Source organism: Xyrauchen texanus, chromosome 26, assembly GCF_025860055.1.
Source record: "Xyrauchen texanus isolate HMW12.3.18 chromosome 26, RBS_HiC_50CHRs, whole genome shotgun sequence".
Lineage (NCBI taxonomy): Eukaryota > Metazoa > Chordata > Actinopteri > Cypriniformes > Catostomidae > Xyrauchen > Xyrauchen texanus.
Genome location: NC_068301.1, coordinates 6,609,600 through 6,630,022, shown reverse-complemented (window position 1 = coordinate 6,630,022; position 20,423 = coordinate 6,609,600). Strand labels below are relative to the sequence as shown.

At 37.6% G+C, this 20,423-nt stretch overlaps 1 protein-coding gene across 1 annotated transcript in view; it reads left to right on the top strand.

The window, feature by feature from the left end:
- The window catches only part of LOC127619841 (glutamate receptor ionotropic, kainate 5-like), a 118,200-nt gene extending 100,164 nt beyond the window's left edge, over window positions 1–18,036 (top strand). Inside the window, 5 exon segments of the mRNA XM_052092857.1 lie at window positions 3,045–3,210; window positions 4,333–4,558; window positions 10,864–10,992; window positions 13,352–13,473; window positions 14,935–18,036. Of these exon segments, the coding sequence (XP_051948817.1) occupies window positions 3,045–3,210; window positions 4,333–4,558; window positions 10,864–10,992; window positions 13,352–13,473; window positions 14,935–15,543 (1,252 nt within the window). The 3' untranslated portion in view covers window positions 15,544–18,036.
- Window positions 18,037–20,423: the final 2,387 nt, after the last annotated feature.

Genomic DNA, 20,423 nt, shown 5'->3' with positions numbered 1-20,423 from the left:
CACAGTAACAGGCACGCAACACTTTCCTCATATAAACTAGATTTCATGACAATTTAGTGTAAAATAGAGTTCAATAACCCACTCTCGATAACCATCTGATTATTTATATCTGTCATCCCAGGAAAAATAAGACGTAGTAATCCAGAAATCACTTTATTTTCTGTATAGTACAAAAAGTACAGATGCAATGAAAACTCAAAAAGCGTATCTCCCGATAAAGTTAACACACACACAAACACACACATACACACAGATATGTGAAACGGGTGATCCTCTTTGGATATTTTGTTGGTTTTATTTTATATCTGTTAAGGGAATTGTAAAATCCTCTGAGTAGCAGGCTAGCAGTTAGTTGTTTACAAATGGTGGTTGTGGACTCCTCCTTTCTCAATGATTTGTGTGTCATACGTTTTTGACCAATCACAGGCAGCAACACCTCCAACAGTCCCCATATGCTCCCAAAGTGCCTACTCCAGAGTAGGAGCTAAAAATCTCCCAAAAATGGCTCTGAGGAACTATAGTTCTTTAGGTGTGAAAGCGACAAAAAACGTCTTGAGGGAAAGTACCTAAAACGGGCTTTAGTACTGCCTGTAGGAAAGGGCCTAATGACTCTTGATGGGGTGAGTATTCAGGAAAGCTGTTTGAAATCAATGTTTATTTACAGGGATGGATAACCGACTGAGCCAATGGGGCCTGTGCACAGGGGCCTTTGACTACCAGGGTCCCTTAACCGCTCGGGGGGGCCTTGGGCTTTAAGGTTGCACAATCCAATTTGGTGATCCCCCACTCGAAAACCCATCAACAATGAAAACGAACCCCCTCCCCTAGGCACTGGTCCCATTGGCCCAGTCGGTAATCCATCCCTGAAAATAACCATTGATTTCAAACAGCTTCCCTGAATACTCGCCCCTTCTACCGTTGATTAAACAAAAGGATAGTCCTTCCTCAATCTTATGCCAATGGATAATGCTGTGTTGGGCAGCCGAGACGCTTCAATCTACATATTAAACTGGGTTAAGAAAAATTATTTTAACATCAAAAAAGTTGCACACGTCAGCTACAAAATCTTGTCACAGCTACAATTTGCTCTCTGGGTAAATATAGATTGTGTTCTCCCTCTTTTGAAGTAATTTATTTAAATGATTAAAGTTTGTTCAACTGTTTAAATGTTTGTGTGTGTACATGTTTGTTTGCAGACATGTATTGTGTGCTTTTATTATTGTTATTGTGTGTACACTAGTCTCCTCAAATCTTGACTTTGCTGTTTTATCTAATACCCTTCTGCTCTCTCTGAAATCAAATAAGCTGTCTTCTGTTGCCTCTCTTCCATTTCTGTCCTGTGCCAGGCTGTTAAAGTGATTTAGGGTGAAGAACCACTTTTAGGAAGAGTACCATATGGTGTTGAATGATTCTATCTGTGCATGCAGTGGCAGCCAAATATTTAATCAACTGTGGTGTAAATAAACACAATAGATGCGAGTTTAATCCCACATAGGGGTGACCCAGAAACCAGAGAGCTACTTAAGATTACAAACTCTTTCTTTCACAACTGCGTCTCAGTGCGAGGCTTGCAACTCCATGATGCACCAGAGGGAACTGTCACTGCAATTAGTGTACTTTTTAATTTAGTATAAAATGTTTTACTCTATGACAAATAAATCATTTGCCTGTTTATGGATTTTCGACAATTTTGACAATTTGAATGGCTTGCCGATCTCATGAGCATCAACGGCGCTCTCTCTGGAGACTTCAGAAATCTCCTTCAATTTGGCCGTGATTCACTGTGTTGAAGAGCATGTTCCATGCTTGTATAGGAAATGGGCCCTAGAATTTTAGCTGGAAGTACTTGTCAACATGAAATAGCATTTGTAACCCATTTGACTTCTGTAATCTGATGTGAGTGGAACAGGATATTCAACAAGATAAAAAAAGATAGGGCAGGACTTAATTTTAGCCTTCGAAAATGTATTGCATTCTGAAAAATTGGTTTTCCTTACCAGGTGTTTGGAGGGTAGGGGGTTAAAAAAAGATGGCTTGGTCTTTAGTTTTTTACGGGAGTCTCCTCAGTGTGTAATACTGTTATTTGAAGTGTTTTCGATTGGTCGGCTGACGAAACATAAAAAAAAATTTCAGTAGACAAAAACTCCAGTTGTGGAAATTAAGATGTGATCTAGGAGTTTTATACAGTGCTATACAGTGCATGCCATTGAAGAGACTGTAAATATATCCTTTTATGGCCTAGTTTTGCCTCATTTACGTCAGAAATCAAATATGGTGCTACTAAGAATAAGTTCTATAGAGCTATTCAGCCGTGACGTCAATTTGTAGGTGAACCCCGAAGTCTAATTCATCATGGGTTTCTTTGGGATTTTCTTCTGGTTTTTATAATGGGGTTTTTGAACTTATGAGAAAAACAAGGTCTGTGGTAATCATTACTTGACAATTCGTGGACGTTTTGTTTTACAACATAAATTATTCAAGTAATGTTTAACACAGACCTTATTTTACTCAGAAGTTCTGAAACCTTATTATAAAAATCCATAGGAAAATCCAGAGGGAACCCATGGCAAACAGCTCTATAGGGTCAGTTTGACTTTCATGTTGACTTTAAGGTACAGTAGTAGCTTGCTTTACATGGTTCTAACTGGTCTAAGTTGGTTGAACTGATTGAAAAGCACAACTATCATAAGCTGGTATAACCGTTTTTTTCAGCAGGGAATTGTCATGTCATTGGTTGGAACAGCTGACACAAATTTGACAGTGAATTAAACAGTGAATGTGTTTGCCTACCTTGTTAATCTACCTTTGCCTTATTATTCAATCCACAATTACAGATAATTAGCAAACAATATTTTGTCATTTTTAAAAGCTCACATTTTATCAGCTGACTTTGTGTGCGGGATATGCAGATGATCAAACACAACCATGTTTATCTGGCTGACATTTTAACAGTGCCCCCTCCCCCAGTATTTAATGTCAGTGTGTCTATCTTTGATGTCAACATACATTTCTGGCAGTCAAAACAATGTCTGTGTGTGGAACAGGTGGGCATTCACGCTGATCATCATCTCCTCCTACACGGCGAACCTTGCAGCGTTCTTGACGGTTCAGAGAATGGAGGTGCCGATTGAATCAGCCGATGACTTAGCAGATCAGACGAACATCCAATATGGCACGATTCAAGGCGGAAGTACTATGACCTTCTTCATGGTATGTACAGTTTCTGCTTCTGTGTGTGAAGAACTGGAAAAAGGTGTTCATGTATAAAATTACGGTTTTTATATTACATTATTTTTTTTTAATTAAATCTATTAGGGTAAGTAATAGTAATTATAATTAGCTTTATTTATATAGCTACCTGTATGTAAATGTGTAAGTGTGTGTTAAATATAATTTTTACAGGCTTGCCATGAGTGACCATGTACATTATGATGTCATAATGCATCACTTCCTGTTTACGGCAGCTAGCAGTTGGCCTAATGACTCATAGCCACATCCATATTCACACTGGGGGCCAAGTTTACTTCCAATATTAAACTAAATTGTATCTAAATACTACATTTTCTGGAAACATCATTGTTTGCAAGATAGCAAAAGAATAGAAAAGCTTAGGTTTAGGCTTTGGTTTGTGTATGTGAAATGCTGCATGAAAGCTGGTTTGCCATTGTCATGATACTATGTTGGTTCTATTCAGTCAACCAATCACAATTTTTTATGCAAATAGATGTGAGAGAGAAGACCAATTGTAATTCATATTACAGTCTTGTCAGTCTCATTTAAAATGATCAACATTCTTTAAGTTTCTTTTTAAGTATAAAGTTTACAAAAATAGATAGCACACCTAAAACTGAAATAATGTACAGAACAAAGTTTGAATGCGGTAAAGCGGCTAGGGCTGAAATAATTGCAGAAAAGTGTAGAGAAATAAAATAAATAAAAAGAAGAGGAATATCAATACAGTGCTCGCCTGGCTAGTACTGTAATTATTATTTGTGAATCAAGTCTTATTTCTCTCTCACCTCTCCATCTTTCTTTCCCCGTTCATTTCTCTCCATCTTATCAATTCCTGGACATACTCGCACAAATGCATACACTTTCTCGCTATCTGTAAACCTTAAATTATTTCGCATTCAATATCTGCCACTAAAATGTCTCTTTATTCATCCACCTGCCCTCATGTAACTGCAAAACTAATTTTCTCTCTGATTTTTCTCAATACTTTTGCTCTGTTCCACCTGTTCTCTCCGTCTCCCTCTTTTCCATTAACTTTCATCATTGATAAAAATCTACTTCCCCACTCCACACATTTAAAACGCACTCTCTTGCTCTTAGAACTCGCGCTACCAGACGTACCAGCGCATGTGGAATTACATGTACTCCAAGCAACCCAGTGTGTTCGTGAAGAGCACAGAAGAGGGCATCGCACGGATTTTAAATTCTAGGTACGCCTTCCTGCTTGAGAGTACCATGAATGAGTACTACCGCCGCCTCAACTGCAACCTCACACAGATAGGAGGACTGCTGGACACCAAGGGCTATGGCATTGGCATGCCTCTGGGTGAGTTGGGTGATGAGTGAGAGAAGGAACGGTTGGGGAATAAAAGATTAAAGGAATGTTCCGGGTTAAATACAAGTGAAGCCTAATTGACAGCATTTGCAGCATAATGTTGATTACCACAAAATATAATTTCGACTCATTCCTTATTCGTTTAAAAAAAAGCTTAATTTGCACTAAGAGTGTAAGGTACTTACAATGGAAGTGAATGGGACCAGTCAAAACATAAAAATGCACATGTGTATCAAAAGTATGGACAAAAAACTTTGACATTAAGGCCTGTTCACACCCCAATTAATGACGGTTTTGCAAGACGAACCTCTGATGGAAGGCCTGTTCACACAGAGTCCATAAATATATTAAAAGCTATTTTACCCCTGTACAGTAGGCGGAGATATTGTTATACCAGTCTCCTCCTCCCCGCACCATCTCCGCCTTCTTTAACAACGTAAATGTAGCAAACTTTTTTATATTTCCAATTTTTTTTAATATTTAGTGTAAATTTATAACGTTGTACTTTGTACCCTGGAATAAGTTTTTTTTTTTTTTTTTAATCAGTTAACACAGGTAATGAGGGAGTGACAGAAAATTTGGCAAGTTTCTCTCTCCTGACTGCTGTTATCCAGGCTGTGTTTTTATCTTATGCAAAGCTGTGAAAGCGTAATCATTGATTTTTTCCTTTGCTGTTGGAGCAAATGGGAAAGCATACATTTAATTTGCTGTGGTCCCCCATTCACCGACATTCAAGTTTAGCTAATTATAATGACTTCCGCTTTGTGCACGCGGACATGTGAAAAGGATCCATGAACACTGCTAAAGCATTTATTTACCCAATTCTGCATAACTGTTTCATTATGTTCTTTCCATGGTGTTGATGCATTTTGAAGGGTATGCAATCTGTGTGAGACGAGTAAAGAGCACTATTGAATAAATATGTCCTATTTATATTTGCACATGTATTTATCTATGAGTATCTTCCAAATTAACTCCAGATCTTAACTTCTCTTTTTGTAATGCCTGGAGAATATAACACAAGGTACAGTGATATAAATACACATGGAATAATGCACATTAAGAATAACAGTTTAGCATAAAATATGATGCATATATTAAAAATAGCATAAAAGAAAATACTGGCTCACTGCCTTTATGTAAATGATTGCAATCCTTTATTAGATTATTAGCTGCATATCCAGTGCCGGTGTTTGCAAGTTGATTATGCCACCAACACAACAACGGATTGAGCATCTGCAGCGACTGACAAAAATCTCTTATCTCATTGTTCATTCAGTTTTCATCAACACTCTCCATAAATAAAAACTTTGGTTGATTGTTGGAGGACGATTTTTCGCACTCTGTATGATTAGCGGCATCGGAAACCATTGTTTCTGTACATAAGCTTGATAGGAACGAATAAAAAACGGGTTTGGTGTGAACAGGCCTTATACATGTTAAAGGGGACCTATTATGCAAAATTCACTTTTACATGGTGTTTGAACATAAATGTGTGTTGGCAGTATGTGTACACAACCACCAATGATACAAATCCACCCAGTTCTTTTTTTTTAATCCCCATTAATAATTAGCACTGTCTCAGAACAAGCTGTTCACAGATTCTGTACAAAGTGACATCACTTTGTACAGGCCCTGCCCGCGACTGTTGATGGACACTGGCGTTAATAAGTTAACATCACGTAACATGTTCGCATGTTTGTTTGTGTGTGTTGTTTCGTTATAGCGCATAGCAAACATTGTAACAACAGTATTTGTGTGTGTGTTGCTCATCCATCATTGCAAAACTGCTGAAAAAAACTCTACAAATAAATACATTTATCAAATAACCATTCGGAAACTTCCTGGTTCATTGTTACTTCTGAGAGTCTCTCCCAGAGCTGAGACACACACAGAGCTTGGTTTTATTCCCACCCCAAAACTGGCATTTTCAACATGGTATAATAAATTATCTGTAGGGTATTTTGAGCTGAAACTTCAGACACATTCTGGGGACACCAAAGATTTAGATTACATATTGTGAAAAGGGGCATAGTTTAGTGTAATAAAATCACTTACTAACTTTCTCATGGTAAAGTTATGCCAGTAAACCCTGTAAACAATTTTATCACACTAAATTCATGTTTACACTTATAATGTTTAAGTCTTGTGACTGTACTTTTGAAACGATGTATATTTTAATGCTTATGGACTTTTTTAAATAAAGGAGGAATAATTTGAAATTATTTTCTGTTGTTATCAACATACTGTCGAATTAACTTTTATTTAAACCGGAATATTCCTTTAACAGAAGCCAAATTCTCAGTTGAACCTCTTTAAATGAACAGATATACTTAGCATCTAGACGCGTATACATTTTTTTATGATGTTAAATTAATATTCAAATTTTTCAATACAAGTTAAGCTCAATTGACAGCATTTGTGGCATGTACTTAATACCAAAAAAAAAAAAATTCAACCTGTCCCTCCTTTTCTTTAAAAAGTACGATTCGAGGTTACAGTGAGGCACTTACAATGGAAGTGGATGGGGCAATTTTTGGAAGGTTTCAAGGCAGAAATGTGAAGCTTATTTTATAAGAGCACTTACATTAATTGTTCTGTTAAAACTTGTGTATTATTTTAGCTTTAAAGTTGTTTAAATTGTCATTTTTACTGTGATTTTAGGGTTTGGGGTTTTACACAGTTATGCCGTTATGGCAACGAAGTTGTAAATTAGGACACATCTTTACACAGAAATGGTTAGTAAGCAGATTTATCACACTAAAATCATGTTAATATGCATATATTTTATATCTTGTGGCCATACTTTTGAAACAGTGAGTATTTTAACATTTATGGATTGGCCCCAATCTCTTGTAACCCAGATTTTTGCTTTAAAGAAATTGAGGGACAAGTCAAAATACATTTTTGTGGAAATCACCATTATGTCACAAATACTGTCGATTGAGCTTAACTTGCATTGAACACATTTTCTTTTAAAACTAAAGTGTGTCATTTCTGCACCATTACAGTCACCAACGGAATTGCAAAATAATGTGAAATAGGTTGCCTAAATAATCAACCTGTCTTCCATTGGTCAAAAAAACTGATTCCTGTTCTCTGGATTTCCCATAGGAAGAAAAAGGTCCAAATCTATATAAAAAAGATAGTGTTTAAGAGTGAAACCCAAACCCTTGTTACAGTGATAGCACCCCTTTATCTGATATTGCACATTTATATCTAATATTTCTTCCAGATTGATAGCTTGGTGCTTTCCACATCGCTTGATAAATAGCAATTCTGACTTTGTCTTTGACATTTGGCATTTACAGCGATTACTTCTTGACAGACAGAAATATAATGTAGAAGGAGGGAAAGGGAGATGAAAAAGGGAACAATGTATGATGTATGTGTTTTGTATTGAGGTTTTTTTTTAGTGTCTTGTGGGTGTGGCAATGTGGAATGCTGAGAGAGAAAGCCTGTAGTGTTGATCAAGGGTACAAAGTTGGGCTAGGTGAGATTAATGGGAAATCCATTGATACTTGTGCACAGGGGCGCAGATTCTAGGGGGGATGGGGGGAGGTAAGCCAACCCAATGATCAAAACAAGCAAGTAACCCCCCCCCACCTGCCCAATATTTATTCAATGATTAATGGAAACATGTTACACACTGTAAAACAAGTTCTTTACACTGTAACCCCCCCCCGATGTTCAAGCCAAATCTACACCATTGCTTATGCATTGGAGTGATCCAGCAGTGTTTTCTAGACTTGAGTTCAATGGACTTGTCAAAATTACATTTTAGAAGGTTATTGCACAATGCTAAAAGGGGTCTTGCTTCCAACTGTGCGAGTGAAATAGGTTGTAAAAGCTTTATTGGCGTCCTGTGGTGATTTTGAGTACTGCTCAAATTTCAAAGGATTTCTAAGCAAGCTAATAGTTCTATTATGTTTAACTACATTCATTCTAAGCTGAGCGACACTAAACCTTTTTTTGTCCAACTTCAGTACAGCTCCAAAATACTGTTGTTGTGGCCTTATTTATCACAAGGCTCAATTATTTTCCTGTGTTTACATTTTCTCCTGCAATGTAATTTCCCCAGCCACGTTTGGTATTGGTAAGATCAGAGAAAAAGTTAAAATGGAGGAAGTTTTGTAAAACGTACAAAATTTGCTAACATCTAAATGTGATAACATCTAAACAAATATTAGGTTACACCAACAAAAGTCATATTTAAGGGTCGTGGAAATGGCTCCTCAAATGAATAGTTCACCCAAAAATGAAAATTCTCTCATTATTCACTTACCCTGATGCCATCCCAGATTTCTCAGCAGAGCACAAATGAAGATTTTTAAGAAGATGGCAAGATAGCTGTCAGGTCCTTATAGTGGAAGTAAATGGGTGCCAGCACTTTGATGGTCCAAAAGTTACATTTAGGCAGCATAAAAGTAATCCATGCGACGCCAGTCAATCAATGAATGCCTTCTGGAATTAATCAATAGGTATATGTAATAAAAAAGTTGCTAATTAAATTAAATTAAATCGCCGCTTCCGTCCAGGGCTCTGATGCTGTTTGAAATGGCTGAACTCTCGTGTGGTATTCACAGCTGCTGACAGGAAGTGCTTTTTAAAAGTTAATAACGTTTTAATTATCGATTTATTTTTTACACAGACATATAGATTAGCTTCAGAAGACATCCATTGCTCGATAGAGTCATGTGGATTACTTTTATGCTGCCTAAATATGACTTTTGAACCATCAAAGTACTGGCACCCATTTACTTCCATTATTAGGACCTGACAGAACTATATCTTCTTCTAAAAATATTCATTGTGTTTAGCAGAAGAAAGAAAGTCATACACATCTGGGATGGCATGGGGGTGAGTAAATGATGAGAGAATTAAAATTTTTGGGGAACTATCCCTTTAATGGTGTCTTTCTAAAATCTTACCAATAGTTTATAGAGTTATTTAATTCTTGTTTTTTTTATATATATTGAATCTCTTTAGGAGATTTCAATGGCAAAAGGTGAAAGAAATAAAAATATCAGGTTAATTAATAACCTCAGATAACAAGTTTAGAATGTAATCGCAACCAAGCAATGCAATATTCACAATAGCCACAAAATTAAAGACCAAAATTATTATTTTATTATTTAATGTGAGAAATTGCTAGATATTTTCATAGTGGGGTGCATGGTAAGTTGTGAGTGGATCACGGAGAGTAGAATGAGCCTCCACATGCTGTGAGTCTCCACGGTGTCACGCACAGCGAGCCACGTGATAAGATGCGCGGATTGACGGTCTCAGAAGCGGAGGCAACTGAGACTTGTCCTCCACCACCCGGATTGAGGTGAGTAACCGCGCCACCACATGGACCTACTAAGTAGTGGGAATTGGGCATTCCAAATTGGGAGAAAAGGGGAATAAAAAAGAATCTTTCACAGCCTATGAGAGAAAAATAAAGTAATATTCGGTGGCAGCTGTTTCGTATCACCTCACAGCTGCAGTCTCTTATTTAAATGAGTATCTATTAATTTGATGAATGCATCTTTTGTCACATCATTATTAGCATGACATGATTAGCTGTGATGTTCTGATGTTTAATGAAGGATGATGTTATTTTTAACAAGTCAAATCATTTGAAATTAACTTATCATGACTTTTAGATAAATTTTGACACACTAGCTAATTCAAGTAATTTGCAAATCCTTGTAAGTTGATTAAAGCAGTTAGCGCTGTGACCTAGCAGTTAGCGAATGTCTTCTGACCAAGTGTTTTCACACATTGAGCCATGGTGCTAATGGGGGCGACACAGGTTTGAGTCATTGAGTGACTCAAGTCCCTGTCAATAAAAAAGGCTTTTTTTAATAATGGCAGTTTTAGAATAAAATAAGGGCTGTGGAACCTATTACTTGAAGATACTTGGACGTTTTATTCTACAACTTAAATTACACACCGGCGTTCCCCTAACGTATATTTTTAAGCTGCTGTGTTGTTTTAAAAAGTATGTTGCTAGATAAGGACTACAATGGTTTTCTGTTTCATCAGGCAGGTTTACATGTTTGTGGTAGTTGTAGTCCTTTTTGAAGACCCCTTTTTTAAAAGCACGGCGGCCTCAAAAACAAAACATCCAAGGATCTTCAAATAATGTTTACAACATACCTTATTTTACTCATAAATTGAAAACCCCCATTTTAATTGGGATTCGCCTACATTTCACATCATAGCTGAACAGCTCTGTGGTATTGCCTTAGCTTTGCTAGCTTTACCCTGTCTGCCCCTCTCTACTGTAACTCTCATTAACTTTGTTTCAGGCTCTCCATTCAGAGATGAGATTTCGTTAGGTGTGCTGCAACTGCAAGAGAACAACAGATTAGAAATCCTGAAACGCCGATGGTGGGAGGGAGGGAAGTGTCCTAAAGAGGAGGACCATCGAGCTAAAGGTGAACGAAACCCATCACTATTATGCTCAATATCATGTACCATAACATACTAGTCTTTTACTATTATATCCTGATGCATTCAATTAAATGACCTTTATTAGCTCAGGTATGAGTCTGTTTGTTTGCAAGAGTGTGAACAGGTTTTTCTGATCTCAAAGGGATAACATTTCTGAAAAGTCCTCAGAAGAATACGCATTCCCCATAAATTCACAGAAATATCGTAATTATGTTGAATGGGCCTTTACTGTGAAATATGATAATGATTTAGTCTCTTGTTCTGTGTTTTTTTACATAAAAGCTTTATGGCACAATGTCGCCAACTCCTGGCCGGGCAAGGTTATGTGAGCATTTACATATGTGAGCATTTTTTAAATATCTGGATACATAGACTAGGCCCTATCAGATGTTCACACAGGCGTTGTTGTGTTTCATTTGCGTCAGTTGTTGGCCTATTTGCACATGCATCAGAAGGATGTCATTGCTTCTCAGTAGCCCCTTTCACACTTTCCAGAAACTTTACTGCATTTTATGAAAATAATGGTAAATTTTGCTCTGGCTATTTCCCTTAATGAGAAGTTGTATCATACATTTCCATATTGACGATATGTGTGAACAGCACATGTGGTACATTTACCAGTAAAGGCAACCCAACAATTTTCCTGTAATTTACCTTGTTGCATGTGTGAAAGGGGCTACAGCATATCATGCCATATGCAAGGCGTTGCGTGTCAAGTTAAAACATAATACTTGAACATAAGAATGCTTCCTGTGTGAACGCACCCTATCAATACCAAAAGTTGGATCTTGGGGTTAGGGTTAGGAGAAGGGTTGGGATTAAGTCCCAACAGATATGAATACCGAAATGTGCGTGTTTGTGTAATCTAGCCTAGATGCTGTCGGGTATCCATGTAGGTCATAATGTACTGTATGTATTCCTTTTTATATTCATATTTTATCATCGGAATAAACAAATAAACCTGGACATACATAGATAAAAAAATAAAGTATTATGCAAAAAATTGGCAATGTGGGTTTGTGATTTCCTGTCTTTATCTACACTACATCCTTCAGTTTCACAGTTCTGGTAGGCTAATATTTTGCATTTGTCTTTGTGTCTCTGGTGATATTTACATTTCCTTGTATACTATACTCCCCTTAGCCCAGGGGGATGAGAGAAAATGGCAGCTATGTGGTGTGCCAGCATGCGTGTGTGTGTGTGTGTGTGTGTGTGTGTGTGTGTGTGTGTGTGTGTGTGTGTGTGTGTGTGTGTGCAGTTTATTTTAATTTCTCTGTTGTGGTTTGCATGCTAGTATTTCCACCAGAAAAATGACATTTACAGTCTCTTACAGAGTTATTTACAGGTCTACAAGAAAATGTCAGATGATATGAGCTTTGTTTTTGTGACTGTGTTTAGCAGTGCTGATTCAGTTCCCCTAACTCTTCTCACACACACACACACACACACACACACACACACACACACACACACACACACACCATCTGTGAGATTCACTGTAAGTGAAGAAATGAATCGGAGCACTTGGAAGCAAGACAATCAAGAATGCTGGTCAGCTGAGAATGACCGAAAATCCTTGTCTGTAATTCTGAGCCACTGTCAACCATGGAGGTCGGCACGGGACGGGACTGATTTCTCCAGCCTGTTCCCGTGAGTTCCACACCTGTCAGCTCTGGGAGAATGTAAAGCAATAGTGCAACCCAAAAGGACAATTCTGTCATCATTTACTTTCACTCATGTCATTCAAAATCCATATTCCTTTACTCCGTGGAACACAAAAGGAGGTGTTAGACCACGTCCAGATTAATCCATTTAATCTTGAAACCTCCATTTTCAGTTTTTCCAAAGTATACCATTATGGGGCGAATTTTCAAAACTCTGTTTTAGGTGGAGAAAAATGTGGTGCATCGTGGCATAAAATAATCACTGCATTGTTTTGTTTTTTAACCGATTCATTGAAATCAGCAGATTGAAAGAACTGATTTGCGGAAACGTGCCGCACTTCCAAACACTACAGGGAACTGCTCATGGGTCATTTTTGCATAATGGCATGTTTTTTATTTAATCATTGAAACAAGCTTCGCAGAAATGTGTCGGAATTGGAAACTGTACTTCATATGCATCAATAAAAAAATAACAAAACATTTTATTCATAGGCTGTTCTCAGACTTCACACTACCTCTGAGAATTTTTAAGAATACTGCTTACTCCTGCCTATGACTCAGGAATTCTAATTGGATTCTGCAGGAATCCTGCGGGAATGCAGACCTCTAATCTGCTTTACAGATTGTGTGTGTAAACCAGTTTATGTGTATTTACTCACATTGTTGTGCTTTTTTTCAGGTCTAGGTATGGAGAATATCGGCGGAATATTCGTGGTGCTGATATGTGGGCTCATAATAGCTGTTTTTGTAGCGATTATGGAGTTTATGTGGTCCACACGCCGGTCGGCAGAGACAGACGAGGTACGCCCTCATACCTGCCCCGCCCGAAAACACAGACACGCAAGAGTAGGTCACAATGCCAACCAGTCACGTCGTCTGTGTTTGTGATATATGTGGATTATAGATTTCACACAATTTATTGCATGTGAAGTATTGAAGTATTCATTTAATTGTATAAAATGTTCATTTAAAGTCGAGGATAAAAACATTTTTGGAGCGATGCTTGCTCGTGCAAAACTTGCCATTAAGATGTTGCAGTTGGCCCCCTTTACACCTGGCATAACAAGTATTTCACATCCAGAAAGTATATTAGGGCTGTCAATCGATTCAAATTATTAAAGTGATATTCCAGTTAATCGAATTAATCACATCATACAGCTGGAGTTTCGCTTACTGCCCCCTGCTGAAAATAGGTAGTACTTTAAAGGAATTTCACCCAAAAATGAAAATTCTCTCATAATTTACTCACTCATACACCATCCCAGATGTGTGTGACTTTATTTCTTCTGCAGAACCCAAATTAAGATTTTTTATAAGAATATCTCAGCTCTGTAGGTCCTCACAATGCAAGCGAATTGATCAAAGTTTTTACACTACATAAAGCAAATAAAGGCAGCATAAATGTAATCAAAATGTCTCCATTGGTTAAATCCGTGTCTTCAGAAGCGATATGATAGGTGTAGATGAGAAACTGGTCAATTTGTAAGTACATTTTTGCCATAAATTCTTCTCCCTGCCCAGTAGGGGACGTATACATGAGGAATCACCAAAAACACAAGAAGAAGAATGTGAAAGTTAAAGTGGAGATTGACTGAGCAGGGAGTAGAATTTATAGTAAAAATGTAATTTAAATATTGATCTGTTTCTCACCCACACCAATCAAATTGCTTTTGAAGACATTGATTTAACCACTGGATCATATGGATTACTTTATGCTGACTTGAAGCTTCAAAATTTTGGCATCCATTAATATACAATTTATGGACCAAAAGATATTCTTCTAAAAATCTTCATTTGTGTTCTGCTTAAGAAAGAAAGTCTCACACACCCGGGATGGGAGAATTTTCATTTTTGTGTCGTAAAAAGAATCGTAGAATCTTTCTATTAAAGTATTACATAATAAAGAGTGAATTAAAGGAATAAACGATGTTAGAAAGAGTTAGAAACATGGGACATTATACCCTAGGCATGGCCTTCCTTTTATCAACAAGGCACACAGGACACACACAGATTCAAATGTCTCACACTGCTTGTATGAATGTATTATAAAAAGGCATATAGTATACCCAAAATTATCAAAAGGGAGGAGAAAAATAAAATCCTTCAGTGATATTCTGATGCCTAGATATGAATGGTACTAAGTACTAAGTTTGGGTAATAGTATTTGTAACAATGTTTTTTACATCATTCCTGTCCCATCATTTCATTTAGTCTTTTCCTTCTTTATATTTAGTTTCCTTTATCTCTTTTTTCCTCACTAAGGTGTCAGTATGTCAAGAGATGATGACTGAGTTCAGAAACGTTATCTCCTGTAAAAAGAACTCTCGCTTGCGGCGTCGGCGCCCCTTCTCGTCTCAGGGTGTCCTGCGTCACTCAGCCCGTCTCCCTTTGGGAGTTCCCAGGCCCATTCGGCTTGTCCGGGAGATGCGTCTCAGCAACGGCAAACTCTACAGCGGGACAGAGCCATTAACTGGAGCTGCAACCGTACCAGGACCAAGTGGGGGTGCTGTGGAATTGGGCCCGGGTCCTCAGCGACTTCTGGAGGACCCTCTGGGTGCCAACATCTCTAATAACCCACCTGCTTTGATCCCACCTGTGGCGCCACGTGGCTGTACACACGTACGAGTTTGCCAGGAATGTCGGCGAATCCAGAGCCTTCGTTCCACGTCCTCTTGTTCGCGGATCTCACCATTGGCATCAGACACGTCTTCTCTCCCTCATCTACCCCCACCCCATTCCGCCTCCAACTCAAACACTGACAGTGAGGGCGGGGGGTCGGTCAGCCCACGTAGGCCTAAACCTACGCCCCCTCCGAGGCCAGTACCGCCCACTAAAACTCCTTCTACCAATCTTCTCTCCAAGCAGGACTAAGACCAAGGGAAGTTACAGTGGTAAGGAAGTCTTTGTTGAGAGATTATATAAATGTGAAATGCACGCATTGCTGGAGGTCAAACAGACATAGCCCAAGCAGAGACTCATTAAGAGCTGTCCACACCTACAGTGACCTCTTGGATACTGCAAAAAGTGGGCTTCTTTGTAGTCGAGGTACTTCAAACTGATGCAAAATTACATTATTGAAATCAGATTGGAGATGATACAGCCAACCACTACTCTTCCAAGTGTCTGATTTAAAACCACGTCATGCAATAGCACGGGAAAGCCAGTGAGGTTTGGCAGATTGTTGAAACTATGTAATGCATATCCCACGAAAGTATGCTATGCAACATGTTATAAAAGGAAAAAGTGAGGGAAACTAAATGGATGACTATCAATTTTACATAGATTTTAGAGGAGAGAGGCAGATCACTCTTTCTTCTCCATGATTTATGATGGGGGACTACACTCCTGGAAGGACCATAGTGTCCGTACTGAAAAATGTGCACACATAGAACTGATATGACTAAAATAAGAAGGGGAGAGTAATAAAAAACAGTGCTTTAGAATCTGGTTTTATTCCTGAATGGCACTTGTTGCTTTTCCTTTCTAGTTTCATCTTTTATTTTACTTATTATAATGCTTTTTGTTTTTTTAAAACAATATCTGCTTTTATCCCGTGTCAGTGTCTCTGGGGACAAAAGTATTTTAGATTTTTGTGTGTTTTTGTGGGGAGGTGGTGTTGTTAGGAATGGTTTGTTCTGAGTATGTCTTTGAGAAACAAAATCTTTTAGGCAATTCACATGGTCTTCAATCATTTATCAACCTAGAAGTCTTACTAAGTTAAAGCACTTAGGTATAGAGGTCAAAGGTTAAATTAAAGTCAACATGAATCAGCATTCACAACCCATTTTAATTCCATAATGTGAATTTATTTCAGGGTGAAACAGAACAAAATGCAGGGTGGGACTTTTAGACTTTATCTATCGGGAATTGATTGGATCGTGAAAAGTGAGCGTTCCGTACCAGAATGGAGCCAGACATGAATGTGAGTTTGCAGTCAATTGTGGAGGACTTATTAATGCTTTTCAAATCAATAGTTCATTGATATTATTGATGTACCTTTTATGACATAAACCAGTATTAAATTAACCGGGTGGCTGCAGCTCAGGTGGTAGAGCGGGTTGTCCACTAATCACAGGGTTGGTGGTTCGATTCCTGGCCCACATGACTCCACATGCCGAAGTGACCTTGGGCAAGACACTGAACCCCAAGTTGCTCCCAATGGCAGGCTAGCGCCTTGCATGGCAGCTCTGCCATCATTGGTTTGTGAATGTGTGTGTGTGTATGGGTGAATAAGATGCAGTGTAAAGCACTTTGAATACCACTAAGGTTAAAAAGGCGCTATAAGTGCAAACCATTTACCATTATTGCATTAACTATTAAAAGATTTTAGATAGGCTGCATTACTAACAACAGTAGCCTAAACTGCCTAAATAGCTATTCAGCTATTGGTGACCATTATTTGCCCTGCCCATTTGGCCTATTGTAGGTGACATCAGCCAAAAAGAAAAGTCGTTTCAGAGGCAAAGAAAGTTATTACATTTTGATGAAAGAATACGAAGACATGCATTAACAACATGCACTGACGAATCACGCACAAAAAGACCAGGAATGTTTATTAAGAAAGTAAATAGCGTAAATTTCGATTTCATGTTGACTTTAACAGTAAGCTGCCTATCTATATTTGTAATTTGATGCAGGTTGCACAACGTAAGTACACAGAGAAACACTTCTCATTCCCAGAACAACAACAAAACAGATAACCCTTTGTGCACCTGAAGGGGTGTTTGTTTGATTATGTTAGAGGACAATTAATGATGTTCATTACTCAGAACTAAATGAGCCTCTATCATGAATGGTATTGTTGGAGTGCACTAGAAGCTGCTTTCTAGGTGCTTGTGAAATGCAAATATCATTTTATATATACAAAAGAGAAAAAACTGTAAACATACCAACCCCGTATAGGATCTCCAGTATTATAGCGTGTGTGTGTGTGTGTGTGTGTCAAAGAGAGACAGAAAATGTATGAGGCTATTTGTTATCCAATCATTTTTTAAATCAAAGCAGATTTTTTTAATTTCCTCATTAATTTTCAGAGATTTATATACCAGTGCTTGATGAATCACACCCACAATGAAGAAAATAAGGAAAAATTATTCAGATTATATCATTATTATTATACAAATAAAGATGTGGGGTTATGTAGGAGGGCTGTCACCCTCTTTCATTCAATATATAGACACATTTTTGGAATAAACAGAGTGATCCAAACTGTGACCTTTGCCCTTCGTGGATGCTTGTGTTCTAATGAATAACAATTCATTGGGTAATTCATGTTTTGTTTTATTAATGTTATAATATGTACACTCTGTAGAATGTTTGAAGTCCTTAAAAGGATAGATCACTCACAAATTAAAAACTCTGTCACCATTCAATCACCTTCATGCTGTTCCAAAACCGTAAGACTGTCTTCTGTGGAGGAGATGATTTATTTGCTCATGAAGCACATAAGGGCATTTGCAGCCAAAAGGATTTTTTTTCTTAAGATGACTAAGTGCAGATGTCTCGCTTTTGCTTGAGCTTGAACACGCAAACAGAGAAAAATGGTGTGAAATAATATATACAAAACTGCCCTCTAGTGGCTGGATGAAATATTATTCACTAAAAGTGTGTTTATTGAGATTGTATAAAGGCTGAGTTGTGTTAGATAATGTGACTGAAGTGAAATGAGGGCAGCAAAAGGAGAGAACATGCGAAAGGGAGAGGCACAGACTGTTCAAATGAAAAGAAAATGAGCAAACCTGGCTTAGAGCAAATTACAAAATAGAACGGAACATAATTCTATTTTTGAAAATGCACCTAGTCGATGCAGTTTGATCAAACGGTACATTCACAGAGATGCTCTAATCTTAAAACTGTAAATAAAATACTTCAACTCACGACTAGTGAAAATTATCAACAATGGATTATGTTACTCCAGTTACTCCAGAACATGTCTTGAATCAGAACCGATACCACGCCCCCACCCCCAATTAAAAATGTATTTTAAAACATTTAAAATGATCAATACATTTATTTATTAACTTTGTCATTTTTGTTGAACCAACCACAAGGATTAGAGATTGTGCATGACTAAATTGCCAGTTGTTATTGGCCTGTCCACAGTGGAAAGCTTTCTTTCAGGAGTAGCATGACACGTTTCAAAATGTGAAAAATGTTGATTTTTTTTGCCCCCTGAAGGGCAAAGAAATTACTAATTATATGGCTTCTACTAGCAGATAATAAAACATGTGACGACAAGTCAGTTCGCCTAGTTCCCATATTTAACAGCCTTGGGCACCTATTAGCTGGGAATAGACATAAATTAGAAACAAAATGTAAAAGCGGCAGTAAAAATTTGCCATCTTGAGGTAATTGTTTTCAATGAAGCTAACTCCTAAGCAGACTTACAAAACTGCTGCAGCATTTACATTCTCCAGGGGACTAATGCAAAAAGAACACATGTAAAGCCCTAAATTCCCTTATGTCATATGGTTGGTTACATAGTTCACCTTCTATATAATGTGAATAGTTATGTATTTCACCTTTTATATCATATTGATGGTTTAAAATAATGGTTGATATTTCTCAAGTACAGTATCTGTCTCTGCATTATTCTAAGGTGCTCTTCAAGACCTACACATGCTGCAACCGCAACTGCTGTGCCATTTGAGGAAGAACCAGAGCATATGGCAGGTGGGCGGACACAGTATAGAATCCGCAGATGAAGCCACATCTAGACCCTCAAAGACACCTACGCGAAAAGATGAAAAAAATCAAACTAATTTTAAACTTGCAACTGTCAAAGCCCAAGATTTATTGTGGCACATTGCAGAGTGTGTTTTGAAAGTGACAAGTCCAGCTGCAGGTAACTGAATATAGGACAACTTTTCTCGTAGGTGCCTTAGTGGTAAAGTATGTCATAACATAAAATAAATATAGAGACTATACTGTGTTGGAGGGAAAAAGAATAAATAAATTTTTTGATATTTTGTATTTCTGACAGCATTGGAAGTAATCCGATTACAAAATAATTTGTTACTGTAATCTAATTGTTAGTCCACAAGCAATGTAACTCATTACATTTTAAATTCTTGTAATCAGATTACAGTTACTGACTTTCAATGAATTTAACTAGCCTATTTTTATCACTATAGGGTTACACGTGTTTCTAAAATAATATTATTTATGTGGAATCAGGTCTCGAGATGCGGGGGATGCCATTCCCCTTGTTTCAAGAAATACCAAAAAGCATCCCCCTTGTAAAACCACCATCCCCCCTTTCGATTTATTGTGTCATGTTATGTATTACTTGGAACTAATCATGCAAGTAAAATAAGTAATTTTCTACATTTGATAAATAACATACTTTAAATAACAGGGATGAGCATGTGCAGGGACGGATTACCGACCGGGCCAATGGGGCCAGTGCCCAGGGGCCCTTGACTGCCTGGGGGTGCCCTGGGATTTAAGGCTACGTGATCTAGTTTGGCGATCCCCCGCTTGAAAACCCTTTTGGGCATGAACAACTCTCATGTACTCTCATTCAAGGTGAAAAGAAAGTATTATTATACTTTTTACTTAATAGTTACACCACATGACAAATTTAAAATGTTGTATATTATTGTCGAAAATCCTATAAAGTTTTTTCAAAAATTATCAAACCAAATTGGACACAAAGTTTACATTTCTGAGAACTTGACAAAAATGTTTTACTTGATTTGAAATATATAAGTATAATAAGTATTATATTAATATATGCATATAATATACAT